Below are 27,882 nucleotides of genomic sequence, written 5' to 3'. Positions count from 1 at the left end.
TCTGAGTTTAAGTAAAGATGGAAGACTGCAATTGGTTTAAAGTGACTTAACAGCACACCCAAAGTAATTGGTCCACTAGGAGGCAATGAGGCTTCTTCTTGTATGGTTTAATAGGAACTGGCAAAGCAGAATTTGTCTATTAGTCAAAAGCTTCTTTAGTCAGAGATTAGTTCCTTCATTCTCATATGGTAAATGTTTGATTCAGCAGTGATACTGTAGGGAGATATTAGATGCCAATCATACTTATCAAACCAGAAATTTAGAAATGATTTAATTGGAAAAAGTACCCCTATCAAGTGTATCTTTCTTATGTACCAGTACAATTTGAATTTTTTCACTTATCACACGTATCTAATACTTTTTTTATTTTTATTTGTATCAAAACCTTTCTAATTGTTTTTCAATGTTTTCTTTATAGCCTTTCTCGATTCTGCCAAGAGAAGAGATCTGATGACCCTCTACTGGGAAAAATTCCAAATGCAAACAATCCTTACAGAGAGATGGGAGTGCGATGCTCTTTGCTATGATGAAATTTGCTTCAGTGGAAGAAAATTTATCTAATACATGGAGCTCAGAGGAAGATAACTGCATTGGAGCAGCAAATTAAATGATGCTAAATGTGGACTTACAGAGATGTTTGTAATAGTGATAATAGCTAAATATAATGCAGTGAATTATTTTTGTAATAATATCTCTTTAAATATAAAAGTAATTCTTCATAGAACAACAATCTTATTTTTATTTAATTTTAGAAAATATGTTTTGTTGTAATATGTAAAGCAGGTTAGAGTTTTCTATATTGTTTAAATTTTTTAAAAGTAGTATCTATTTTAGTTAGTGCCTAGGTTTGATTTCAGACATATCCCTTTCTTAAACTTAGCACATCTGAGCTTACATTACACAAGAGGAGTAACATAGAGAAATGGTTTTCTAAAACAAAAAGCTTTGGAAAAATCAATAACACTTGAACATTGCTTTTAACATTTTTTTTTAGCCAATGATTGATTTAATGGATGGCAGTATCGTAGCCTGTGTATTAAGTCAGCATACCTTTGCCCCCAGCAAGTAAAATTTTCAAAGCAGGTGACTGTACACAGTTTTGTGAACTGTCATTGATCAATAGGTGAAAGTCATAACTGGTTACACTTGTTGTGGGTAGGCTTGTTGTCTCTGATCTGCAAGCCTGCTTTTTTTCATTTTATGCGCAAACCTTATCTTGAATTTTCCCAGGTAGCACCCTTAACAGTGCAAATAAAACTGTAATGGCTCTTGTAATTTTTTTTATCATCAAAAGTAATAATCCTCTCTTTATTCAACAAACAATATATTAATCTTACAATGTCAGTGATGAATGCTACAGAACTTATCCCCAATTGTAAAGAATTTAACATTATATCTTTAGTTGATATATGTTTAATACAGATAGAATTACATCTCATTTACTAAATTTTATTAGGCTTTGTTTAGCTAGGGTTTAGATGCTGTTATATTGACATTTTTTCCTACCAATTGTCATTTGCATAAATTGGTTCAGAGAAAATATAATTGTATATCTATGGAAGAAGACAAAATGTTGTGGGCTTGTATCACTTAAACTGCATACAGAAAAATATAATTTTATTAAAAGTTATTAAAATATAACTACAACTGTTGCATCTAAGCTGCCTCTTAAACATCACAAAATGCAAACTAGGAGCAATTTCAGTAAAATTTTGCTCTGCAAAATTATAGAAGTTTTGAATGTACTCGTGTGCAATTTGTGATTCTTCTCTTTGGTATACATATGGCAAAAAGTGTCAGAAACCGAGTGTATATTTCCACAGCTACTCTTATGCAAATATTTTTTCTGATATCCTGAACATTTTCCATGCATTTTTCATCCAAAAAAAACCTTTCTTTCATTTTGATAAAAAGTATCCAAAATATATGCTTGGCTTCCTTTTTCAAACTTTACCAATATGATAAATATTTGGATAAAATCTGATACACAGCACAAATTATCTTTCATGAGAGAAATGAAAATAGCTCCTAAAAATAATGCTAATGACAATTATCAAACATCTGTGAAGAGTTCCAGCTAATAATTACCACCTTATTGAAACCCCACTTTAAGTAAAATTTGTCTTTGGTTATTCCTGTACCCAGCCAGCATCAGTCAACAATTCTTCCCTTAACTACCCATCATCTGTAAGTATGATTTCAAAAATGTTTCTCATTCAGAAGACTTTTTTTTATGCAAACTACACCCAACCTTACTTTCTGGGATTTCAAGTCAATTAGAATTCTCCTTCATCCTTTTTCTATTACACATCTTTTTTAGTTGTACATTGATCATTTCCTGAACAGCTTTGTAGACACTGCACTCATCTCTCACATTGAAAATACCATAGAACAGAAATCCTGAGGCAAGAAAAGTCCCAATGATGCGAATCAGATACAAAATCTTGCCAAATACATGGTGCAGTGAAAAGCGAGAGTGTTCTGCAGCAGGAAACATGACAGGATAGACTGCGAAGAGCAACAGAGCACAAGCAAGAAACACTTGTAAGTTTTGTCGTCTGGACAATGCATCAATTGCACCGGCAATGATTTTTTGTGTTTCAGATAAGGCTTCTCGTCCCTTGCTGCTGATAGAAACTGCAGTTTGAAATGAATCTTGAAAAAAAAAAAGAGATGAATTTTATGAAAATTATACACAAGTTAAAAAAAAACTTCTTTAACAACTGAAATATATATAGGATTTCTTCTCAAATGGCAGGGAAGGGGGAGTATCCACCCACTTCAGCTACCCTACCCTTTTCAGCATCCTTAAATCCTCCCTCCCATCCTCTATTGTAAAAAAATGCAGATTAACAATTTTTTGCATTTTGCATTTCACCTTTTCTACTTCCCACCTTCTCTTCTCTCATCTTTGGTATATCACAATCACTCCTAATTCCCAACCCCTTATTCTCAGGGGTTTCTGTCCCCTGCACCTTAAAATCAATAAGGCGTGAGTTCTCAGGTTAAAATCATTCTAAATGGCTGTTGCCTAACATGACAAGATAGCGTAATAAAAATAAAGAACTGATCATCAGATACATACCCCAACACCTATGCAGAGAGAAAATAATTACTAGAAACCTTCATTAGAGAGGGTAAATTTCTTAACAGTTTCCCATAGAACAAATCAGGCATCAAGAGGCAGACTTTGAGTTGGCTGACCGCTAGCCAACATCCTGAAGTTGTAAACTTGGTCAAGAGAAATTAGACAAGCAAAAGTGCAAGCCAGCTGTGAACCAATGGTTGCCTAGTGAGGTGACTGACAGTTGATTATTAGAACATCTATGATAGTAGTACTTGCACATTTACATAATGCTACTGAGACTGTCACACCTTCACTCACTGAAAAATTCTTTTAGTTATCTCTTCAAACTGTGCTGGATTTATGTGACAGACTGGAAGAGGAGGTCTTTACTTCAAAGTTTAGAAGGTAGTCTGTGAGTAATCTGTTGGCCAATAACTAATCAAAAGCTGGTGGAGGGGAGCTGTTCCACACACTTACCCACTAAGTATGGTTATTAGTACTAATGATTTTACCTGTCTCATCAGCCATTGTGTCTGTCACCACAAAGCTTGCAGCCACACCTTCGTGGTCTGAAAATGAGAATGTCTTTCCTGGGACATGTCCCATGGTAACCTCACAATGCGTACATTCTAAACTTCTTTGACTGCTCTGATAAAAAATGTAATCAATGCGCTTTCCATCCTCAGGTCCACCTTCTTGAGAAACAGTAGCATCACTCCTATCTCCTGAAAATGTATTTGAACTGACATCTGATGTGTTACCGTAGCAACCAGGCTGTGAAAGAAAAAAGTTTGTCAAAAAGGTTACTTTCTCAATTTTTTGGAAATTTAATTACTGTAGAAAGAGAAAGTCATATATTCAAAGGTGACATAATCATTTAAAGATATTAAGTGTTCCCTTGTAAAGTTCATGAGCAAAACATTGCCCAGTATTATGATATTTGTCATTTGTATATAACATGAGCCATAACTGTATTTTTTTTACCAACAATCAGTACAGTTGTAGAATGTTTCTCATCAAAACAAGCCTATTGATAGGCAACATTTTTTTGCCAAACAAAGTAAAAATCAACTACATGCAAGAGTGCATGAACATAGATTTGAAAATAATGATTAAGAGGACTGCATAAGAAAACAATTTATTTGAAGGAAGAAAATACAAAACTGACTATAAGAAAAATGAAAAAGCAGTTACCTTGTCTCTTCTACATTAAAGTTTATAATGGTAGAGAACCTCTCACCTTGATTGTTCCATGTTTATCCCAAGCATCAATAAGTCCAGTAACATCTTTGATAATCCTATAAAACAGCTGGGATGGCTCACAATTCATGTCACCACAAACTAACACTGCGTCAGACGGCTTTGTCAAGTGATGAACAAACTGAGAGAGTTGGTATGCTTGGACTGCTCTGTGGGGGGCATACTCTCCACTTTCATTGTATTCTGCATGTGTCTTAAAGAAGGAACAGAACATTAATCATAAATTATCAAAGAGACAAATGCATGCAAATCAAGTAGAGCAAAATAACTCAACTTCCAACACCTCAATAGTGTTTTTTAAGATGATAACTAGGTAATTAATGAAAGGTAACTCAGATAAACTCAGGTAAGTTACAATACAATTCCAATAACCCCTATCTCAGTTCTAACAGTGCAAACTGTAAAGGGGACAGCAAATATTGGAGCTTAGATTGCAGAGTCAGCAATTTCTTGACACTGTGTGGAGTTTTTTTTTGCAGTTAAAAAAAAAAAAGAAAAAAAGGAAACAGAAACAATCAAGTGAAGTTTGCGGTACGGGGTCAAAATGTTGCAAATTCATAACTGCAGTGACTACATCCTGAGGTAAATGCTAAAAATTGATCTCAAAGAGTACCAACATTCACCTCAATGAGCTCACACCCTTTTTATAGTATTTGTTAAGTGTATAACTTCAAATTAAAATCATAATATTATTATGTACTTACATGAGTGGCAAAGAAATGAATTAGTTGCTTGGGATGATCAATCAAACAGTATCCCACACCTTTTCCACCAAACCAGTCTGCATGGGTAATCTTGTACATGTAGCCATTAAGAGAATACCGGTAAAAATATGCATCAATGATTGGATACCGAGAGAACACACAAACTCCGCTTCCAATCACACCGCTATAAGAAAATTGAATAAAATGTTTTATGTTGAGATCACATCAACATGTAGCATTAAATTATGTATACTCATCATCTGATTGCACAAGATTGATAACTTCTTTTATTGCTTTTTCATACCTGTAAAAATAGTGTGAGTATGGAAGAACTTCATTAACTATTTGACTAATCAGTTCATAATCACTTCTACTCCAAATCTGTGAAAGAAAAGTTTGAATAGGATCAAGAGGTTCATAAAAAAATTGAAATTTATTGAAGGAATTTAAAATTTTCAAGACATTAACCAATAAATTACAGGTCCTTCTCTGAGCATTTGAGACTTAACACTTCACAAGAAAGGTCTGTGGTAACTGCCATGGGAAGGAACTCTCAACTTCTTACTGATATCTGCATCACAGAAATCCTCATTTCATGCTCTTAAGTGTGTAAATAATAACCTCAGGGAAAAAAAAACAACAAAACAAAACACAAAAGAGAAACATGTCATAGTGAAACACGTGCACTGTGCTGTCTGACTGGCAAGAATGTATTTATCCCCTGTCTCATGATCGTTCAGGCAGAACAGTATCTGACATGTTTGGTGAAGCTGAGTTGATCACATGAACATTTTCCACTATCATGTGTTCATGCTTGTGTAGATATACAGATTGTGGGAAAAAAAAAACATAATCCATAATAAAAATAATTTGTATAACAAAATAAAAAAAAACATTCCATATTTTGGCTCTATACTCCCAGCTAAATCATTTCTTTACTATATCAGACATTTAGGGGCAGAGTATCCAACCCCACCGAGCTTTGCACGTTAAAACCTGAAATTCACTGTTACCAATGCATTCTCAGGCTTCATCTTTCAGTTAATGCCTATCATTTAAAGGGTTAGACAAATACTGCCCAGGTTGGAAAAAATTATTATCCTAGATCTTAGAGAAATTAGCTTTTGAGCTAGCTCTCTTAGGTCTTACCCACATTGAAGGATTAGAACCCATGCAGCCCACTCCTCTATCTAAAACTTCCTTCAAGAGAGTTTGCTTTAATTCCAGGCTACACAAATTCTTTCATCAACATTTAAAAATTATACCACAATTGAAAACATAATCATCACAGTGAAAATAACAATGAAAAGAAGGCAATGCACAACATCCATAATCACCTGGGTCAAGTTGATCACAGGGCCAATAATGCTATCCTACGGAAATATCACTATCCAGTGGATAAGTGTCAAGTAAACGTACTGCACTATCCACCAGATAGAGATTTATCCGGTGGATAGCGTTTTCCGCCCTCCAAACAACCGGGGCCTGCACAGTGACTGAGAATTACTAAAAATTTAAGTCGTTCAAGTACCTCTTGAAGTGTTACTACATCATGATGACCTTTGGCAAGTTCCTCAGCAATCAGCACTTTACGTTCTTCCCACATTTTGGACACATGAGGTATACCCCTTATAGAAATTGAACATAGAAGAAGTCATCACCCGAAGTCGACCAAGTGCATGTATATCACGAGCTTAAACAAGAACCTTCTCAAAATTCATTACCAGTCAGAGTAAAAAGAGTGTAAAACGAAATTTAGGAATTGTATCAATCTAAAGCTAATTAAAACAGTTCCAAAAACTTTGAATTAACAGATAATACCAACGGGGTAGCAGCAGTAAAATTTTTTCCAGCGAGCCGACAGCAATTCGGATCCCAATGTTTGCCTAGGCAGGTTAATTTTTCGATATTTTTAAAAGAACGACAATGGAAACTATCTACACTAATTGAGACAAATGTTGAGCATTTGAAAACGAGCATTTCTTTTTTCAATCAAACAGGATCGAATATAAGGGAAACGATCAAAACACTTCCTTACCAGCAATTCAAGGTCAAGACGCGTAAGTTGGGCTCTCGCTCTTCGTCCGCCATGTTTAGAAATGAGTCTGGAGAAAACAGTATCACTGTCAGCAAGCACTTCAAAAACAGTAGGATCTTCATGTAAATCAGGTCTTAAAACTTAGCTTCAATTCTAACCCAGTCCTTTATGTCAAAGGTAATCCTACCGACCGATAAAATTCTAGGCACGAGGTAGGAGTCACGCTTAGGAAAGTAAAAATTATTATTCCAAGACAAGACTATACATAAAAGCTAAGTTTTTTCGTTTGTCTCACGATGTAGTCACGTGTGATGTAGATCACATCACCACGATGAATAACCATGTGGACGCTTTCTGCAGGAAAGTCGAGAAGTGTTATGTGATGTCATAAGAGAAAAAAGGAAATGACGACTAAGAAAATTCAATAAAAAATAGGGATAAAGAATCAGCAAAGTAGACTGAAATCTCATGTGGTAGTTCCTCGATGTGAAAAGAAATATTTGACAGCTACGTTGGACCACTTAGTGAGAAATATGCAAATGAGGAAAACTGTCATAACAGCTTGTCACATCTGGGAATTAAACAGATAATAACAGAACATTCATCATAAAATGAAACACAATTTTCATTGTTGACGCTATTGACGCTAACATCGCATGCAACCAAAAATAGCTCAAAAAAAATACTTCTGTACGGTCTCGACCGCAGGAGTAGTCGGTACCAAATCAGCACTATTAATTTTTGTTTAGCATTTGGTAGGTCGAGATGACTGCAGAAGTCTTATTGAATAATCACAATTCAAGGAGCCGCAAAAAAAGATCAAATCGATCCGGGATACTTCCGATAATGAGTTCAACGTGTCTACAACACCTTTCATGTAGTTTGGATTTTTTATTTATAAAGATTACAGGTTCTCGCCTTCGGCAAGCATTTATTGATTCTCAAATCAAGTTAATATGAGTTTGTTTCTTTAGTTATTACTTTCCTTCATTGCTAAAATTTCAAATTTTTTATTACAATATTTAACTGTCATTTTTAAGTTGCTATCTAGGTTGCTAACAATCAAGACCGAGAAAAGGAAAACATTTTGCTCAAACCACGATTAGGTTTAAATAACATGACGCAGTTTTCAATATTTCCGTCAGCTCAGTTTCAGAGTCAAAGTTCTGTTATAAAATTTAGGCGGCTTACATGCCCTAAATGTAAATTGCGTATAAACAAGTTATAGAGCGCATTTCAATTGAGTGTTGTAAAACAAAAACCGAAGTGATTACAAAAGCCAATCAGAACGGAAAAGACCATAACGAGCCAATTAAAATTCAAAGAAAAATGAGTAATTCATAACCAATTCGCCACTGACTTTAGTTCTCCATCTGATTGGTCATTGGTGCTGTGAATTTTCTCGAACAATCAGTAACGCAAAACCAACGCAATTCCAAATTATGTTGGACACTCAATTGAAAAATGCAGTAAACAAAACTTTTTAAGCAGAAAATTAACTGTTATAATGTAATAAAATGTAATGAAAGGAAAAGGAACTACAGTAGTCCCTTACCTAGGGAGCCTATCTACCTTGGCTGTTAAAGTTATGTTCTTTGAGGTTCAAGAGAAGAAAATTTACAAAATGGAAAGCCGCAACAGTATAAATTGTAATAGTTTTATTAGACCTCATGCAAGTAGTTACAATAAGAATTTTGCATCTTAATACATTGTATCAAAGAAAACATTATTAATGCTTTCGCACAAATTCAGTTGTGGATTTTTGATGGTGACGGTCACTGGTTGTACTAAGTGTTTCTTTAAGCTTACTCTTATTTGACCAAAAAAGTGTTTCTGCTGATCTGTCAGTTTAAGCAACACTGCACCTATTTACACTTAAAATATAGACACTTAAAATATGTAACTTAATCTCTTGTTGAAGTCCTTTAATATGCTATAAAGAACGTATCAATAACTAACTCTGTCTTAAACATACGTTGATGCGTCGTTATTTCTCTTCTAGCGAGGCACAAATGAAAAATATTCAAAAAAAGGACCGAAAACGTTATCAAAAAGTGCAGGATTGCTCCATACCTACAACACATTAGCGTCAATGGAGCTCAATGGAGAAATATGGCAATTGCCAAGCGAACGAAAGCTGCTTTCTATAGCAATATAGTTTTTATATCGATTTAAAAGAACTTAAACTAACCCTAAATAACCCTTAAACTAAATAAAGTTAATTAGGTTTCTCAACTCTCTCCGAAAAGGTCGATTGACCAAACAATAGATAAACACCTTACTCGCTGAGGCGACCACAGTGGAATAGAATGCAATCCTTGCTGCGATCAGAGTAATATGTAGTGAAAAAAGCTGATCAACAACGAGCAAGATTGCTGCAGGACAAGAGCAAGTAATAGATGCTATTGAGACGATCAAGAAAGTTTTTGTGAGGCGATACATTTTACTGGTAAACATTTGGCGACCATTTACCCGAGGGTCAACTTGACATTTTCGCCCGCGGATGATGCGGAAAATGATCCGATAACAATTGAATGTTAAAAACGCAGGAATTACAATTCCTACAAATAGCAAGCTTACATTCCAAATTGATCGTTGAAGGTCCCATTTGAATGTGACATAACATCCCAGATACTCGGAATGGAACTTATATTCAGCCCAGGATACCATGACGGGAAACCCAGAAGATAAACCCGAAACGACCCAGATTATCATCAATATGATCATAGAATACCCAGGGGTAAATGTTTTTTCATATTCCTGGGGCTTGACGATCCTGTAATACCGCTGAATGGCAACAAATGCCAGAGTAAAAATAGAAGCCATTTTAGGGAAATCGTTGAAAACCCCATAAATGGAACAAGTTGTGTCGCTGTAGAACTGAGCCGAGTCCATTATCATAGCACCGATCGTAAGAGGTACTGGAATAACCACCATGAGGATATCTGACAATGCTAAGCTAATAACAAAGTCATTCGTTGGATGCAAGACCCAACTATGTTTATATACCATGAGACATATTACAATGTTACCTAGCAAGGCGGCTGTTGCAAGAACAGCCATGACACACGCTTGTGCAAAGTCGGAGGTCATTTTCAGAGAATTTAAGTTTACAGTTGAATCACAGAAGGTTGCGCCACGGTTTTTAAGAATAAATTGCTAGCATGGAGAAGGCTATTATTTTAACATCAAACATTGCAAAAAAAAAAACGTCTGTTGCCTGTCAGTTCTGCTTCGTAATATGAATTTGTAATGATTCACCGTACTTCCAACTATATTGTCAGCCCTTCTTTCCTCTATCTTCTCTGTTTTTTTTTTGCTGCCTTCTGACGCTCACTTCCAATTTAAACCTTTGTGAGTTCCATGTACATTTGGATTATTCACGGGGAGTTTATACAGGTTGAGGAGGCCTGAAAATACGATTAAAAAAAGTGGTAAGAATATCTGGCTGAGCTAATTATTTCTTACAAGCAAGCATGGGCGTCATAATCCATTACTGTTTGACGCGTTTAACGTTTATTCATGATCATTATCTGCTCAAGACTACTAACATATTTATTTATTTATTTTTTTTTTACGAAAAAGATCATATTTAATTTTAATATATATTTTTTCTTTCGTTTTTGCATTTTCTTACTACTGTGGGACTTAAAATTGCCGTGAAATGCCTCTTTTGTTTGTTTTTGACTACGGCAGCGCAAGGCAGATATCTTAAAGCTACTTCAATATTGTTGAATGTTTGCCAAAATTACCTTTGGAAAAACTGTTGTCAATTAAGGTCAGGCCATTCTAAATTTAGGTGATAATCTATTGTCATTAACCGCTCGAAAGAAAATGATGCTTAAAAAGATGAATAGAAAAGTTTGCATTTTGTGGATCTAAATTTTCAAATATTGTTTCTTGCTAACTTTTTTTATTTAACTCTAAGTGTGCAGCACACAAGAGGATTTTCATCTTGGAAAAAGATAACTTACTAAAGAGGATACACATTGAAAAATGTGAAAATTTCAAGTTGCCATCTCTGATCTCTTGAAATACATTAAAATTAACTTTTCAATTGTCTTAAATTAGCTTTAGCTGCTTTTTGCCCGCTAGTAGGACTCTCTTATTCACCTATGCTTTTCAAAGTAATCTTCACCTGAGAAGCTACACCGGGCGCAATGTACCCTTCTCTTCGTATATCGTGCAGCAACAGCTTTCTCATACAAGTGGACTTTTATCTGTCTTTGAAGCAATGTTTTATCACTCTTGGCTTTGTCACCGGTTTTCGTCACTTGGTGAAGTATTTATAGAACAGAGAAACCTTTTTCAACTAGTCGCAAACAAATGCAGGACTTGGTCGTTCGCCGCGGTATATTATGTCCGCTTTGCTCTTCGAGACTTCCTCATCAAGTTCGCCACTGGAAGCTGGCGGCAGGTGCAGCCTGTCATGATGCTTAATTTTTTTTGATCTGATGACGCCATTTAAGAATTTTGAGGGCCAATAAGTGTCGTTGATCGCCGTTCAAAGAATTAGTTCATTGTCCTTTTTAGCGCTCATCTTTCATAGACGCGACAAGTTGTTCCAGCTTTGGATCTGCACGGCTTGCAAAGCGCAGTTCTTGCGCTCCTTGATATGTGTGGTCTCATTAATTTTGTCTTTCTCTCTGACATCAATTCCAATATCAGTCATTGATTTTGCAGTATTCATCTCACCGTACCGGCCTAGTTTTTCATTAGCCTATCTGACGTGACATTTGAACTGGGAAAACTAAACAAGCTACAAGAACGGTATCATCGCATAAAATGTTCCTACTACAAGGCGGGGGCACGTGCAAGCTAAGACATACTCACTGGAATAACTTACAGAAACCGATGTTCTTAAAACACAAAAAAGTTCTTTTCGCCTGAAAAATTGAGAATAATAGATAGTTACTGCCTCTTAGGACATGGATATCTTCTGGGTAACTTTGACTTCTTCCACTTATAAACGCCGTCACTTGAACGAAGAAAAATTCTATTATAATCAGTATTCCGTGAAAAAAGTTTTGCAAATATTATTAGTTTCTCCTTACATGATATTTACCAATGATATTTCGTATCAATCAATTTCATCGCTGGTTTTTCTTAAATTCTATTCCGTTTTACATGAATGAAGATTCGTGTAAGAATTTCTCGAGTTTCACTTCAACAGGAGGGTAGGTCCCTAGGTTCAGGGCAGTCGGGAGTTCAGGATGTCGAAAGATGTTCCAGAACTCTTTGAATTAATATTCTGTCTGGGAAGCAAGTCTGAATAAATTTAAAGCTGTCGTCCGATCTGTTTACACATAAGACTCAGCGCAGCCTTACGATTCTTTTTTTAGAAAGTCTTCTGCTATTTTTTCATCTTATCGGCTTGTTTATTTACTTATTTTTTTGATAAAAGTTATTGCCTTTATTCTTCACGGACAAAGAGGATTGCTCTTGAAAACCAAAGGCAAAATTTTCGGGATCATTCAGCCATGTGAGAGGGCGGGAATGATGTATGACGTTTTGCTAACGATATACTGTCAGAAAGCCTGTGGGAGATCAATTTAATGCATTTAGAAAACATTACTGAATTTCTATAAAGCGCCACGCCAAAAATTAGCCCTAGGTACTTGTTACATCTCTCTTGGTTACTGATCAAACTTAATTTTTGGGAGCTGTACGTATGCGTGGATTCAGATCAAAAAGTCGAGGTTTGATCGTACAAACCGGGAGACAGAGAATCCATTTTGGAAAACTAAAACACAAAAATTAATTCCTGACCAAATGTTTATATCATCTGCTGCCTATATTAGTCGAAAATAAACGCAATTACAAAGCAGCTGTGCGGATACGTTGAGCGCATTTACATGTTAACAGCATGTTTCCAATGCTGATTATTCCCACGTACACTTTTACGGTTTTTATTTAACCCATATCTTCTTCAATTTAAATGTTTCATATGTAGCTTGACAGTTTTCCGGCGTTCCTTGTTCCATACAACCTCTCTCGGCAGCACAAAAGTAACTTCCTTTTCAAGATGAATACTTAAAGCGACAAAAGACAGGAAAAACTCAGTTGGAATCTACATTATTTATCTAGGTCCATAATACGCGGCAGTTATTGTCTGCGAAAAATTTTAACGTACTTGGTTTCGAATCCTGAAAATGGACTTAAAACCAAGTCTTTTTAAGGTTAATAATAGTGTGTTTTCAAGTATTTTAGCGAAACCTTTGATAAAACACATCATCATCATCATATTTTTATTTGCCTTATTTACACAATACAAAAAAAATTATTTACAGCGGTTATAGCTAGAAGGCGAGGAGACCTAGGAAGCCACCGGGCTTATGGGAGAGCCACCTCACTTACATTAATAAATAAAGTAAAGAAAAAGTGCTGCAAATGTGCGGCTAGGCCAATTCAAGGATTATTTAAGTAAAAACTCTTGCATATTCGTCTTAAAACTAAGAAGGTTTGACGAACGAGTGGCTGAAACAGGAAGAGAGTTCCAAATTTTAGGACCTTGGTAAAGAATTGTAAATTGCTTGAGATTTGTACGGCACAAATGCGTTCGATACGAATATGAATATATGAATATAATACTTATTGATTTAGCGATTTGTTTACATACATAGCTGATATGGTGTTTCCAAGTGAGATGATCATCAATATAGACCCCAAGGAATTTAGTTATGTTAGATTGTTGTAGGGGTTTACCTCCAAAGGAGAGAGAAATGCTGGAGTTAAATTTCTTCTGTCTGGGTTTAAAAATTACGTAGTTAGTTTTCCTTATATTAACTAAGAGCTTATTGCATTTTAGCCAGACATCAATATTTTGGAGTTCGTCATTAAGTACGGATTCTAAGCAATTTGGGTTTGAGTGAGAATAACAGATACTGGTGTCATCAGCGAAAAGCAGAGGGTCTGTTGATTCAGAGGCATTAGGGAGGTCATTTATGTATAGAATGAACAATAGAGGGCCTAAAATCGAACCTTGAGGGACACCACACTTGATGGTTTGCATAGGAGAGCTAGCTTGATTGAATTGGGCAAATTGCTGGCGGCAAGAAAAGCTTTTGAACCACGGCAGAGCCACGTCACGGATACCATAGTGCTCCAATTTTGCAAACAAGATATGATGGTCGAGAGTGTCAAATGCTTTGGAAAGATCTAGGAAAACACCCACCGTTGTTTCGTGTTGGTCGATTGCAGAAGCTATTTTTTTACCAAATGAATTAGTGCGTGCGATGTCGAGTGATTTTTCCGAAATCCAAACTGACAGCGGTAAAGTATATCGTGTTTTTCGGCAAATTCTACCAAGCGATTGTACATGACTTTTTTGAAAAATTTGGAAAAATTAGACGACAAAGAAATAGGTCTGTAGTTTACAAAAAAGTTAGGATCCTCTGCTTTGAAGATGGGAATAATTTTAGCGATTTTAAGTTTGTTCGGGAAAATGCCTTTTAGCGGAGATAGATTGATAATATCTGCCAATGGAGCAGAAATAAGGTGAAATGAATATTTAATGACATGCATTGTGATACTGTCATAGCTAGGAGCCTTCTCTGAAGCGAACATGTCACAAATGCTTTCCAGTTCACTTGTTGTGGTGGGCTTTAAGTTTATGGAGGGACGGATATTAACAACCAAGATAAGAACGAAAAGAAGGATTCACCCTGGGTATAGATTTAGCTGGGTTGGGACCAATGTTTGTAAAGTATTTACAGAATCTGTTAGCGATCTCCATTGGATCCGTTAATGTTCTGCCTTTAGATTTGAATGATGTGGGAAGAGATGACTTACTTTTACGCTTGTTAATAACTTCATTTAACAATTTCCAAGTTGTTTTGAGGTCATTTCTGGCATTCTCAAATTTGGAGTCGTAGTATTCACGTTTGGCAATGCGAATAAGATGGGTGAGTTTGTTTTTGTAGGCTTTATACTTCGTCTCAGAAGATGAGGAAGATGATGTGACGAACTTTTTGTGGAGTCTGTTCTTCTTGTTAACAGAAGTCCACGGCTAAGCCATGGAGAAAAGAACTTGTTTACCTACTTACCTTTGAGAACCTTTAAAGGGAAACAGGTGTTATAGATTCTGGAGTATCCTTCAATAAAATCATTATAGGCTTCATTGGGATCTTCCATGTGGTGAAATAAGGACCATTTTGCGTTTGAAAAGTTCTCGTTGAATTTATGCAAATTATCGTCATTGAATGACGCATCACAATTTTTCTTTCTGTGCTGCGCTTTAGAGTTGCGTCGTCAAAATATGCAAAAGCGGGTAAGTGGTCAGATAAATCATTTAGAATAATGCCGCTAAAAACACTAGGCACAAGGTTGTTGGTGAATATGTTGTCAATTAGCGTTGCAGAGTATGAGGTGAGGCGTGTTGGATTGGAGATGAGAGGAAGAAAGGCGTGTGAAAATAAGCTGTCAGTAAATTCCTGTGTTGGAACATGATGATTGTATTGGAGGAGGTCTAGGTTAAAGTCTCCCATCTCATAACAATGTTTATTGCCTTTAGAAATTAGTGAGAGAATATTGTTGAATTTGTCAATAAAAATAGCAGCGTTTTGATTTGGTGGTCTGTACGCGCAACCAACAATAATATTTTTTTTCCTTGGGGAACAATAATTTCCAAGAAAAGTGACTCGATTACATCTGGATCTGAAAATTTGCATTCTTCGAGAAGTTTGTATTCAAGGCCGTTTTGTAAATAAATTCCAACTCCGCCGCCTGTTTTCTATTTACGATGGTTGGAGACAAAATTATATCCCCTGATATTTACGTTCTCTGCAGTGCAATCAGTTAGCCAAGTTTCTTACACACCAATCACAGAGAACGGCATATTAAGATTTCTCAGCAACAAATTAAGTTGATCGAAATTTCTCATTAAGCTTCGAGTGTTGAAATGTATAATAGAAAAGTTTGTTTTGTCGCCAAAAGAAGTCACTCGATTGTTCAGATCTTCCTCAACCATGTAGCCACTATTGGGCAGGCGAGTGATAAAGTTAGAGTCGGGATTCAGATGACTAGAAAGCGGATTAAATGATTCGGAACACGTACCATCAGGATTTTTTTTATTGTGATCGCTACTTGAAGGCAGAAAAATGTTTTATTACCATCGATCAGGTAATTTAAAATGACAAGAAGCTATATTTCTTGAGTAACAAGAGCAAAATAAAAAATAAAGCCTGTCCCTATGTTGATTACTCTATTATCACAACAAAAAGTTTCTACGGATTCGTTCCAGCATCTGAGCGTATGGTTACAGAAGAGTACACTTGGAATGATTTTCTGCACTTCTTGTGTTTTCAGATCATTACTAATTGTCCCAGTAGGAACTAGACGACTAAACTCGGTTATAGCCCGGTAATTTTACCGCTTCCGAGGTCATAAATTCAATTTTAAGTCTTGAGTGTCACGAAGACAAGATTTAGCACTTACAGTGAATGCCGAACTTCTTTCGCTATTTTAACCCAACCCAACCTTTTCGACGGGGGAAAGGACTACATTACAAAATTGAAAAATACGTCACGGAGAGAAAAATCCTGTTTTCACTCCAGAACTAAACTGTCTTATCCGAGAAAAGAAGTTTTTCCCGTCAAAAGACGTCCCACGCATTTGATTCACTCTTTGTCTTAATTCTATATCTTTGTTGTTCATATCAGTTCATTAGCATGAGGAATTATTCCCTATCAAAAATATTTAGTTAAAATTTAACGTTACAGTAAGAATAATTAAGTCTATCATCATTTTCCGCAGAACTTTCTTAACTCCAAATTTGTCTGGCATTTTTAAGAGAACTGAAGAAATGTTGTGAACAGAGAAAAAAATTTAACTGTCCATGGTATTAACTGAAAATTCTAAATTAAATACGTCGGAAGAGTGTCGACTGACGCCAAAACACAACAACCACAGAACCTGCTGGGATTGAAATAAATCTTCTCAGTTAGAAGGGAAAGCTAACAACCGTGTATCGGAAAAACCTGTCGTGGTGGACTGTGCGATTTAGCCAAAAATGAGTTAATTCATTAATGACTGGTTAAATGAAGAGGAAAAAACCTCTTGCGCCAAACAATATGAGCTAATCAGCGATGACGCAAATGTGCCCGTTTAATAAAGGCGATTAGCTTTTTAGAACAATGAAACAGTCATTTGGCAAAATCGATGAGAGTATTGGAGACGCTTTGAGGCAAAGCCATTTAGCTAAGTAATTGATCTCGGTATTCTTTACTGAAAGGATTACTGAAGAACGGTTCTACAAGGATATCAATCTCAAACGGGCGCTGTTCCTGATAAGACACCATACTATCCAAGTATAGAAAAAGGTTTATTAGGGAAGATACAGAGTTAGAAGATGTTCAACAACAGCAACATTTTTGTTGCGGAAGAAAACCAAACGGATCACGCTCAATATTCGTCGGAAAGCCAATTTTGTTCTTTTTTAAAACAAGTGCAAAAGGGAAATGACATCTCTTTTCCAGACTTCAGAGCAATCTGTATCTTCATCGCAATTGCAAATGCTCTTCTGGCGTTGTTTGTTATACTTGGAAACATCGTGATCATCGCAGCTTTTTATCGATATGCGCAGCTAAGAACACCATCTAACTTACTCTTGCTTGGTTTATCAGTTTGTGACTTGTTGGTTGGTTTAGTTACTCAGCCTGTTTTTACCGCCGAAGTCGCTTTAGTCGCCGCAAACTCAGACTTGGCTTGCCAGCTAAAAGATCTTTATGTTATTTTCCTTTTCTCCTTTTCATCCTCCTCAGTGGTGCACGTTTGCTTGATCAGCGTCGAACGTTCCTTTGCCATAATGTTCCCTTTTAAACATGAACATCTTGTGACGACCAAGAGAGTTTCTGTCTTGGTGGTAGTGTTTTGGATTTTTTGGGCTTTGCTAACCGTGTCCACCAGACGCAATCATGGCGGAGGTGTAATTGGCTACTCACGTATAACATTTGTTGTTTTCAGCGCTCTGGTAGTGCTTCTTTTGAACATTCGACTTTGGATAGAAGCTCGAAGACATTCTAGGAATATTGCGAGCTTTACAGGAAACCCTAATTCCGCTACCAATGAAGAGAATGGCACACAAGCACGAAGAAAATCCCCGCGCGACGGCAAGGCAGCTAAAACAGTTTTGTTAATCATTGGCTTAATGGTTTTATGCAATTTACCACTTATAGCAACATTCACTGCACGTAAGTTTTACAACGTACGCGGACGAGTAATGACTTTACTTTGGTTCGCTTCAAACACAGTCGTATTAATGCCTGCCACACTAAACCCAGTAACTTATTTCTGGCGCAAAAAGGACTTCAGGATTTCTGTAAAGAGAATGGTCGGTTGGCAGAATGCTGTTGAAGTGCCACATTGAGAAATATATTGGCATTATTCCAGATGAAAGACAAAGAAAAAAAAGACATTTGTAGCCTTAGGGGTGTTCAATCCCCATCTTAAGTATAAACAGATAATCTGTATTAATCCGTAGCTCTTTAATAACTAGATCTAAGCACAAAGTGTTTTAAGCCCCTTAGCGTAATACTTCAGTCTCAAAAAGCTGGGGAAATGACTTAATTCACCCGTTGCGTGAACAGCTTCCTTGCTGATCGCATTTTACTAAAGAAAATAGGAGCATGGAGAGTATGGACTCGATAATTCCTTTCTGGATAGAGAAAACAGTTGAAAATGAGAAATTATGACTACAAATCCCCATTTCGGTTTAGCTTTATTTTGTAGGTAAGGGTAGTAGCGGTGACCTAGCACATGCGTACAACGAGAGACAGCGTGTTGCACCTTACATGACCTGATATAATATATTAATGAGATAGGGTGAAAAACATTTAATCTCGCTGGATTAAAAAAAGCTCAACATTGAGACTTATTCCCTAAAAATTGAGAAAAGAGCTCAAAACAAAAACCCATGGTGCGCAAAGCTGTATGTATGTACTTCAGTGGAAAAATAAAAGTGTTATCACTTGATTCGAGTGAATTTTGCTAGTGCTGCGTGTGGAAACATGCCAAAAGATTTTTTTGTCGGAACAAGGCAGAGCTCGATCCTTGTGTATAAGTTTTGGCTGGTTTCTCTTTCGTGCACGTGCTACGTTACATGTACAGTTCTTAGAAGTTGATTTACTTCTTATCGATAAATTGAGCGCTGAGTGCTGTTCTGAAGACAGATCAGTATACGGAAACAATCATGAATCATACATGATTCCAAACTTGTTAAGACAAATCGGGCTTTTTTTTGATACCATTTTCAGGGCAACACAAGAAAAAGTGTCGAACATCGATCCAACAAGAAATTAGAATCTAAAAAGGATGAAACCACTTTGAGTCAAGTTAAAACCGAGTTACAAAAAAACAGCGACACAATCAAGTCTCAATTTCTCCAAACTGCATTTATCAAATGTCTTTTTTCCATGCTATTTCCTTGAAGCAGGCACAAATTAGTTTAAAAAACTTACAGGTGTTGCAAAACAGTCCTATTGTAAGTTTTGTTTAGTTAAATGCGGTAAAAGGTTGGGGTAGGGATTTGAAAGGGCTTTTTTGAGTAAGAATCCGAAATTATCTGGAAAAAGTTTATTTTTCAAAACCGTCTTAGCCAGATTGATGTAGTCGACCCCTAGACGGTAAGTTTTGTTTAGTTAAATGCGGTTAAAGGTTGGGGTAGGGATTTGAAAGGCTTTTTTTGGGTAGGAATCCGAAATTATCTGGAAAAAGTTTATTTTTCAAAACCGTCTTAGCCAGATTGATGTAGTCGATCCCTAGACGGTTTTCAATGGTTTCTTGAACTTGATTTCATAGTACATTAAGAACTTTTGACGAGAACAGATTAAATAAGACGATTAGAGATTGAGAACAAATAATAATTTGCGTGCCTCGTACCAAATCCCCCCCTGCCATTCATGCATTGCACGTAGATCAGTAAGAGAAAATGATGAAAAGCAACACTACTTTTCAGGTTTTTGTAACTTTTTTCGAATTCTTCCAATCCCCCTGCGTTTGTATGAGGCGATGACAGAAAGAGAAAAAAGTCTCCTTCTAATGCAAAAAGTATGCCGTGAGCAAAGGATTGTTTAAAAGGATATTTAGTCAGAAAGGTAGACAAATAAACTAATTAAGTTACATTTATTGAAAAAAAAGGCAAATGATGAGAACAGCAAATCATTTACGAACATACAACATAAAAGAATCCAGAAAATGAGCTATTTTAGAACGCTTAAGATATTCCTCAGAAACAAAAGTCATTGAACGATTATTTTGAAACTTTCCTTGAACGTTCCCTACCAGCCTCTTTTTAAAGAACTAAATTAAGAAAGATAGTTCACTGTTCTTGCTAAACAGATATGATTGCTTGGCCAGTCTTTTATGCCTGAGCTGGTTCTGGCCATTCGTGACATTTCATCGGTTCACGATACATTTTGCGGTTGGAAACATTTGATATGTAGAAAGTTCGAGCGCATTGAATTATGCACAATGTGATTTATGTCAAAATCACGCACTATTGAACGACGTTAAATTTTTGATGCAAACAGCCAAAAATAAAACGCATTTCTTTAAGGAAAGGGTTGCGTCAGGGTTGCACTCCGACAGCATTATGTAAATTAAACATCCTTCTCACAGAGACCCTGAACTCTTTTTTGCGCCAGAAATAAACAACTGGGTTTAGTATGGCAGGCATTAATACGACTGTGTTTGAAGCGAACCAAAGCAAAGTCACTACTCGTCCGCGCACATTGTAAAACTTACGTGCAGTGAATGTTGCTATGAGTGGTAAATTGCATAAAACCATGAAACCGATGATAAGTAAAACTGTCTTAGCTGCCTTAGCATCTCGCATGGATTTTCTTCGTATGTTAGTCTCTGCATATTCGGTCTCTTGCGATGTCGAGCAACTTTGTAAAGACATCTGCAACGAATGTTGAAGCAGCCTTGAAATCACTTTGGAATGTCTCCGAGCTTCTATCCACAGTCGAATGTTTATGAAAAACACCACCACAGCGCTAAAAATAACGAACCCCATGCGTGAGTAACCAATAATACCTCCGCCATGCTCGCGTCGAGTGAACACTGTCAGCAATGTCCAACAAATCCAAAAAGCGAGGAAAAATGTTGCAACTCTATTTTTGTTTAAAAACCGGTGGTGTTTAAACGGATGGATTATGGCAAAGGTACGTTCGACGCTAATCAAACAAACATGTAACATCGATGCAAATGAGAACGAAAACAAAAATATTACGTAGAAATCTTTGAACCGACAAGCCACGTCTGAATTTGCGGCGACTAAAGCGACTTCGGTGGTAAAAACAGGCTGAGTAACTGAGCCAACTAAAAAGTCACAAACTGATAAACCAAGCAAGAGTAAGTTAGATGGTGTTCTCAACGATTCGGAGCGATAAAAAGCTGAAATAATCATACTGTTTCCAAGTATAGCAATGACGGCCATGAGAGCGTTTGTAAATGCAATGAAAGCACACACTGAACGAAATTCCTCATATGAGATGTCGTTCCCTTTCTGGACTTGTATCAACAGCGAACACAACTGATTTTCTGAGGACATTTCGGACTCTGTTAAATTCTTTGACGATGAGTTGTTGTTCAACATTTTCCGCCTTTGAGTTTACACTGATTTGATGTCTTTTAATCTTGTCTCATCGTGTGGCTGACTGTGGAATGCTCAGGGTTATCCAGAGCTGTGCGACTCCTCTCCTCTCCATTGGGAGAAAACAACGTGATAAGTCAAGCTTACCTCGCTGTTATTCCATTTCACACAAGTCCAGATATTTATATTACGCTGAACAATGTACCGATTTGTAAAAACATAAACAAATCCTACCTCGTGGAAGTCACGGATGTGCCCGAGGTAACAAATTTTAAAACGTATACACTTTTGATGAGATGTTGATAGTATCTTTTAATAACCACTGACCCTCATCTTGACCTTGCTTGTCATTGCTTGTTTGTAAATAGACTTTATTCTACTCAGCAGGGGAGCTTATATTGTCTTTTTTAAGGTTCGGGAGGGGGCATTCAAGCATGGAACATCTCGTTAGGCGAAAGGAGCTATTTACAAATGCAGTCATTACTTCTTGAAACAAAAAAGAACGAAGTATGTTCCAAAATCATTGTATTCAAAATCAATGATAGATTTTAGCTAATTTAGAGATTGTTGTTAACGACCTAAATTTCCTAAATGGAAATGTTCAATTCAATCTATTGAGGCAGAATTCACTCCATAACAAAACTAATACCAAACATGGACAACAACTTCTTCGAGTTGTTCATTTTACAGCAAGAGCGAAATGTGGTATCGTAAAGTTCTGTGTTATGAAAAAAACACGAAAATATTACGAAAACAAAATAGCTTTAGTTTCACGCGCCAATGACGTCTGAGCCCTGTCGTGCAATTTTATCTCCCCCAACCCCCCCCCCCCCACCACCGACTTCTGATCAATATAACATTCCAAATAAATTACGCTTTCAACTGTTTGATAATGACGTTCCATCGTAGCGACATTGAGTCTAATGAGAGGTGAATGAATTACTTGAAACCTGCTGGAGTTAAACAAAATAAGACGAGAAATCAATAACAAAACACGTGAAGTTGTTGTTATAAAATAAGTATATTTCTGACGCCTGAGAAAGTTCTAAATGGCAATTTTTTATAGCTGTTTTTCGAGTACCTTCAATTTAGCTTTAAGCAGATTTTAAAGCCAACATGGAAGTGAGTTCTAACGTTTGTTTTCCGAGCTTTTTTCAGAAGTCTTTGTATGGGAAACCCCGGTGTACTTTGTAGTTAATGGAGTCTATGTCTATGCAAGAGCAATCTAGCCAGTAGATTGCATTTGTCTTTCTCTGCGGTCAAATCACTTTTCAGTATTGATTCAGGAAGCAAAAAGGCGGCTTGGCCCGCTAAAACACTTGATAGTACCTAAAGTACTCAATCACTTAAGAAACGTGTCGCTATTTACCCCGGGGGGCAGAGGAGACCTTACTAACAAAGTAGACATCTCGTTTAATCTGAATTAACTTCATACCAGTTTCTATTACGGTACGGCTGTTTAACCCAACAGGAGGCCGAATGAATAATCAAGAAAAGGCGGGAAAACGGTTGATGAAGGATTCTGCATCACGCGGTCGAACACTAACTAGAAACTTACGTAACTCTTCTTAACATTTTCCTCTTTTTCCGCTGCCAGCAAAATTTCTGCACCCGAAATATAGCCATTGTTGAGGATGGAATTTACCACTAAGTGCCGTTCCGCTTCGGAGACTCCGAGTATGTTGACCAACGATATTTTCCGACTAAAACATGCATATCTGGATCTAGCATGTGCCTATTACATGTATATAATATTGCGACATGCTTAAAATCATGGGTGGAGTCAAGAACACTCATTTTAAAGAGAAATAAATGCATTCAAGATTCACTCTATTCTACGCAGAAATTCAAATTACGCCGTTTAATATTATCCAAGGGATAAAATGGGAAAATCCCTGAGGCCATCCAAAAGATTTTAGGATTACTTGCAATATTAAAACTTCAGCTGCACGAAACGTGCCATATGTCTTTATTCGACTTAGGTGCCCCTTTAAAATTCAGTTTGTTTTCTTTTAATGGTGAATATTAACAAGTGCTGATAACAAATTCATTCGCGATACAGAAACATTCCGAGCCACTTATTTCTTCCGTTACCGAGAGTGAGCAAATCCATTCTCTATTGTGAAGAGAAATTCTTATTAATTTGTTGATTCACGCAGTCTTGCAATTGTTTCGATGATTGTTATACTGCTTCACCTTGAGAATTCATTAACCTTCGCCGTGCACGTGCTTGCCATATAAAGGTCGATCCAGGTGGTCATGTTTACAAATAGGGCAGGTGGTGTGGGTTGTCTCGGCCCGCGAGATGAGTTTGCCATTTTCATGTACACGGTTTGTTAAATTTTTTCAAAGAAGTGAGTGGAAAGTCAGTGCGGCCACGCTAACTCAGGTGGAGGGTTACCTTGGATACCCTGGACCATATATATAGCGCCCACAGCCAACTTTGCTACAGCCTTAACCCTTTAATTCCCAGAAGTAACTTCTCCTTATCATATCCATACATTATCCAGAAAAGAGTAATGAGAATTCTCAAACTTATCAGGTCGAAGTTGTTGTCTTGATCCAACACCAAGTTCTCTGAACTAATTCACAAAGAAATGTGTAGCAGCTAGAGGGGAGAATTAACAATCTGGTCTTGTGAGTCATAAGATTAAGTTTAGCCCAAAACCTCCCACAGGGGGGTTTGCACAGTTTTTCATCAAAAAGACTGTAAAATGGAAAACTGGTACAATGGAAAACTGGTACAATGGAAAACTGGTACAATGGAAAATAAACTTAAGATTCCCAGTTTGGGCCTACTTAAACAAAATAACTTCATAGAGAGTAACTGAATTGTTATCAAACCTTGAGAATGTTTTGTGAGCGAATCTGTGATCATTTATGACGTAAATTGTTTAACATTTTTTGTACACAATAAGCAGTGTAAAAATAGTTATATCATTCATAAGATTTAAAAACCTAACACTAAGATCCTAGAACAAAAATTTTGCAGATCTAGAGGCTGGCCCAAATAATTTGCAAGTATAATCATGAAAGGTTTTTATCCACATTAAATTTTTTTGGCCTCACAAAGAATGTTCTGTTTCCATTTCCTTAGGGCACTGTAATTGTCTATGTAAAGCTGGTGCCTGATCAATTATCACCAGTTGATTGATTCATTAGTGTTAGCTATGGCTACTGAACTGAATGGAAAAAGTCATCAGCCTGTCACAAACCATGGAAGTCCTGGAAATCTTTGAGCCACTGGTGACGGCGACATGAAATGAACAGCAAGTATGGCAGGGTTTAGTGGGTTTTGCAGTCTGACGTTATGGTACCTGATGCTCTTATACCAAAGCGGAGATTAAAAGCGAATCAACCAGGACGAATTTCATTTTAACCACCACTACATATGTGATAGTATAACCAACACTACCCAGAGCTGCATATCAAATATCATCTTCCACTGACTGAGGTGAAAACCTAGTGGTAATAATAAACAGTGAACACACTCAGGATTCAAGCAAAGACAATGACATTGCACAACAGATTTCAGGGTAGAAACAGGAATAAAACAAAACATTTCTAGGCCATCAGCCTTCATGGAATATTTTTCCTTTTAATAGTTTTACCTTCCTCAATAGATCTTTACTGAGTGACTTCCCTACGTCTTTTTCGGTGGATTTCCCAGGGTTGATCTCTGTCATTTTCTGATCTTCAACAACTTGATGCTGCCTGAAAGTTCTCAACCTCTTCTCTACAGGTTTCTGTAATGGAAATGAAAATCATATTTTTAATATATGTATGTTCATACATGTTTGAATAAAAGCTGCATTATAAAAGAACCCTTATGACACAAGTAAATAACTCTTTTCTCAACAATAGTACTAGTGTATTTTGCTTTGAGGGGCATCCCTTTCATTTATGAAATCCTTCAAGAACAAATGAGCCCCAGAGCTATACTTATGAGAGCATAACTTACTGTTTTTTTTTTCCAAAAAAATTGGATACATTAGACTCCTCACAGTCTGCAACTACTGGAAAGGTCTTAACCCATTTAATATTCCATCTATTTTTCATGTTCCAATATAAATGTAGACTTTCAAAAATTTTCTTAATAGAGAACCATACAAACTAATATCATTCTTTTCAAAAACACTAACTGTATATTACATTATGTATATGTTTGGCATGCCTGATATAGTCCTACCTGATCAGCCCTCTTTCTTTTACGAGTTTTCATTGCATCTATGGCTTTTCCTTTCTCAACATTTTGTATATAAAAGTTGGCTTCCTTTTTAGCCTGGGATATTTCAGTTCTCATTCTTTGTTCTTTTGTAGCTTTCTCGTATGCTAAAAGAAAATAATCAAACACAATTTCCAAGGTGTTTTTGTTCCGTGAATGAAATATAAATGTGATATAAATGCAAATAAATTCTGAGTGAAATTAGAAATTAAAAGGGTCACTTGAAACCAAACAACAGCAAATAGAATGAATTATTAAGGTCCAAGAAGGTCACTTACCGATTTTTTCACTCAAATGTCCCCAAAGAAATTTTGGAAGATATTTTATATTCCATATGTCATCATGGTAATATCCTCCTTTCTTTCCCCCTGTGTGTAAGGAAATAATACAGTTTACAAAAATCAAACAGGCCACTGGTTCTTTGACAGATTTTTTGGTTTGTTTGTGAGTTAATTACCCTGAGGTTTCTTAGCTGGTCCATAGATCAACCCATCATTTATAAGTTTGTTTGTTTTAAAATTGCCTGTTACCTTGATTTATCAGCCTACTGAATGTAATGCAAGCCTATTGAATGTAAATGTTGGTCCACCAGGACTTAGATTGTTTCTTTCACTATCAAACCATCAATTAGAGAGGTATGAGAGAGTGTGAAGTAGTCATTCATTCAGTCAGTCACAGGCAGTCAGTCATTCTGTGCGTAAGTCAATCAGTCATAGTGAGTCAATCAATCAGTTAATTGGTCAGTCAATCACTTATGAATTAAGTTTGTCAGTCAATTTATTGGTCATTTCATCAATCAATAATTGGCAATCTATCCTGCTAATGATTCAGTAATGGATCTATTAGTGCCACTGACAAAATTTAGCATATTATTCTTCTTACTTTTGTAACTCATACAAAACATTGTAAGAGTATCATCAGAGTCACTCTCATTCTATGGTATTCATCAGGAACTGCCAACTTAACCCTTTAACTCCCAAGATCTGATTGTTAATTCTTCCCTCTGGCTACTACACATTTCCTTGTTAACTAGTTGTGAGAATTTAGTATTAGATCAAGATAACAATTCCTATCTGACTAGTTTGGGTATTCTCACAACCAAATATGTGGATATTAAAGGGAGAAATTACATACTCATCATTTCTGGGAGTTAAAGGGTTAAACAAAAAAAAGTTCACATCAGAAGAAGAAAACTTTAGGACTTGATTTACCAATAGGTGTGTTATTCAAACTCAAAGCAACAGCTTTTGCTATTCGTTTGTCTTTAAACTCGATCCATCCTTCGGTAAATAACTTTCTTCCACTTCCACCATATTTCTTTCTCTTTTTCCTCACAGCAGCATCTACAAAGCGAGGAAAACAATATTCATTGAGATAAAATATTCAAAATGTTAGAATTTTTAGATTAAAGGTAAGAGGAACTAATATTCTTAATATAAGACATAAGGAAGTTATGAGTGGTGTTTCAATAAGCTAATTCAAATTCTAATTGCTCGGAGAACGGCCTGCAGCTGATTTATCATGAAGTTCTCCTTCTTTAGCTAGAAAGTTAAATTATCTTAGCGAATCACTTACCGCTACGTTTTTCACTTTATAGGAAAATTTAAAAGAACCTCTAAACGATAATAAAATACCTGATATTCTAACCCACTTGTATCAACACCGGTTTTCAATTTAGTGGTTGAAATTTGTAGACAGCACATGTTCAAATTAAAATCATATGCTTTCTCTGTCTTTCCTTGAATTCTTACCTTCTGGCTGCAAGAATAGTCGTCCTACTTCTCCATATTGTGAAAATATGTTTCTTATTTTAGCTGGTTTCATGAATGGGGGTAATCGACTCATATAAACTACACCAGGAATGGTTTCTTTCCTCTTCTTCTTACGCGCATTTCCCTCTAGTTCGTCGGCCATGTTGAACGAGTTTGATAGAAGAGGCCTGAGCACCAATTCAGCGGTGTCTCAGTCGAAGGATATACTTTATATAAGCCTCAT

The 27,882-nt window shown here is 36.4% G+C and overlaps 5 protein-coding genes across 7 annotated transcripts; 1 reads left to right on the top strand and 4 right to left on the bottom strand.

The window, feature by feature from the left end:
- Positions 1–1,001: 1,001 nt before the first annotated feature.
- LOC131780925 (putative neutral sphingomyelinase) lies at positions 1,002–7,136 on the bottom strand. Its single transcript, XM_059097552.2, has 7 exons — positions 7,070–7,136; positions 6,563–6,659; positions 5,336–5,412; positions 5,032–5,215; positions 4,308–4,520; positions 3,580–3,841; positions 1,002–2,655 (listed from the first exon to the last, which is right to left on the bottom strand). Exons 1-7 carry the CDS (start codon positions 7,120–7,122, stop codon positions 2,273–2,275), a joined length of 1,269 nt encoding a protein of 422 aa, XP_058953535.2. The 5' UTR covers positions 7,123–7,136; the 3' UTR covers positions 1,002–2,272.
- An 846-nt stretch (positions 7,137–7,982) lies between these two features.
- Positions 7,983–11,746, bottom strand: LOC131780908 (melatonin-related receptor-like). 2 transcript variants are annotated; one of them, XM_059097536.2, is made up of 2 exons: positions 11,183–11,746; positions 7,983–10,479 (listed from the first exon to the last, which is right to left on the bottom strand). In XM_059097536.2, exon 2 carries the CDS (start codon positions 10,160–10,162, stop codon positions 9,278–9,280), a length of 885 nt encoding a protein of 294 aa, XP_058953519.2. In that variant the 5' UTR covers positions 10,163–10,479; positions 11,183–11,746; the 3' UTR covers positions 7,983–9,277. The 2 variants fall into 2 exon arrangements, with proteins under 2 accessions (XP_058953519.2, XP_058953518.2); XM_059097535.2 differs by having other exon boundaries at positions 11,208–11,746.
- A 5,671-nt stretch (positions 11,747–17,417) lies between these two features.
- On the top strand, positions 17,418–18,440 carry LOC131780832 (trace amine-associated receptor 13c-like). The gene has a single exon (XM_059097424.2). It carries the CDS (start codon positions 17,418–17,420, stop codon positions 18,432–18,434), a length of 1,017 nt encoding a protein of 338 aa, XP_058953407.2. The 3' UTR covers positions 18,435–18,440.
- A 1,733-nt stretch (positions 18,441–20,173) lies between these two features.
- LOC131780904 (octopamine receptor beta-2R-like) lies at positions 20,174–22,114 on the bottom strand. The gene has a single exon (XM_059097531.2). The coding sequence runs from the start codon at positions 21,663–21,665 to the stop codon at positions 20,634–20,636; it is 1,032 nt and encodes a 343-aa protein (XP_058953514.1). The 5' UTR covers positions 21,666–22,114; the 3' UTR covers positions 20,174–20,633.
- Positions 22,115–22,542: 428 nt separating this feature from the next.
- Positions 22,543–27,820, bottom strand: LOC131780897 (uncharacterized). 2 transcript variants are annotated; one of them, XR_010718427.1, is made up of 7 exons: positions 27,639–27,820; positions 27,099–27,230; positions 26,166–26,255; positions 25,852–25,994; positions 25,274–25,408; positions 23,221–25,124; positions 22,543–22,615 (listed from the first exon to the last, which is right to left on the bottom strand). XR_010718427.1 is itself a non-coding variant. In XM_059097524.2 (6 exons), exons 1-6 carry the CDS (start codon positions 27,799–27,801, stop codon positions 25,098–25,100), a joined length of 690 nt encoding a protein of 229 aa, XP_058953507.2. In that variant the 5' UTR covers positions 27,802–27,820; the 3' UTR covers positions 22,927–25,097. The 2 variants fall into 2 exon arrangements, 1 of the variants encoding a protein (XP_058953507.2); XM_059097524.2 differs by lacking the exon at positions 22,543–22,615 and having other exon boundaries at positions 22,927–25,124.
- Between the last annotated feature and the right edge of the window lie 62 nt (positions 27,821–27,882).

This window comes from Pocillopora verrucosa, chromosome 1 (assembly GCF_036669915.1).
Source record: "Pocillopora verrucosa isolate sample1 chromosome 1, ASM3666991v2, whole genome shotgun sequence".
Classification (NCBI taxonomy): Eukaryota; Metazoa; Cnidaria; class Anthozoa; order Scleractinia; family Pocilloporidae; genus Pocillopora; species Pocillopora verrucosa.
The sequence above is the reverse complement of the archived record's forward strand: the minus strand, read 5'-3'. Positions and strand labels throughout refer to the sequence as shown.

Excerpts from the sequence above, each read along its gene's own strand:
- LOC131780904 (XM_059097531.2), bottom strand. The coding sequence starts at position 21,665 with ATGTTGAACAACAACTCATCGTCAAAGAATTTAACAGAGTCCGAAATG.
- LOC131780908 (XM_059097536.2), bottom strand. The coding sequence starts at position 10,162 with ATGACCTCCGACTTTGCACAAGCGTGTGTCATGGCTGTTCTTGCAACA.
- LOC131780925 (XM_059097552.2), bottom strand. The coding sequence starts at position 7,122 with ATGGCGGACGAAGAGCGAGAGCCCAACTTACGCGTCTTGACCTTGAAT. Across the intron at positions 3,842-4,307 it reads ATAAACATGGAACAATCAAG|CCTGGTTGCTACGGTAACAC; the intron begins GTGAGAGGTTCT and ends TTTCTTTCACAG. Across the intron at positions 2,656-3,579 it reads CACAATGGCTGATGAGACAG|ATTCATTTCAAACTGCAGTT; the intron begins GTAAAATCATTA and ends TTTTTTTTCAAG.
- LOC131780897 (XM_059097524.2), bottom strand. The coding sequence starts at position 27,801 with ATGGCCGACGAACTAGAGGGAAATGCGCGTAAGAAGAAGAGGAAAGAA. Across the intron at positions 27,231-27,638 it reads ACTATTCTTGCAGCCAGAAG|ATGCTGCTGTGAGGAAAAAG; the intron begins GTAAGAATTCAA and ends CTCGCTTTGTAG. Across the intron at positions 25,409-25,851 it reads AAAGAAAGAGGGCTGATCAG|AAACCTGTAGAGAAGAGGTT; the intron begins GTAGGACTATAT and ends TTTCCATTACAG.
- LOC131780832 (XM_059097424.2), top strand. The coding sequence starts at position 17,418 with ATGTTCAACAACAGCAACATTTTTGTTGCGGAAGAAAACCAAACGGAT.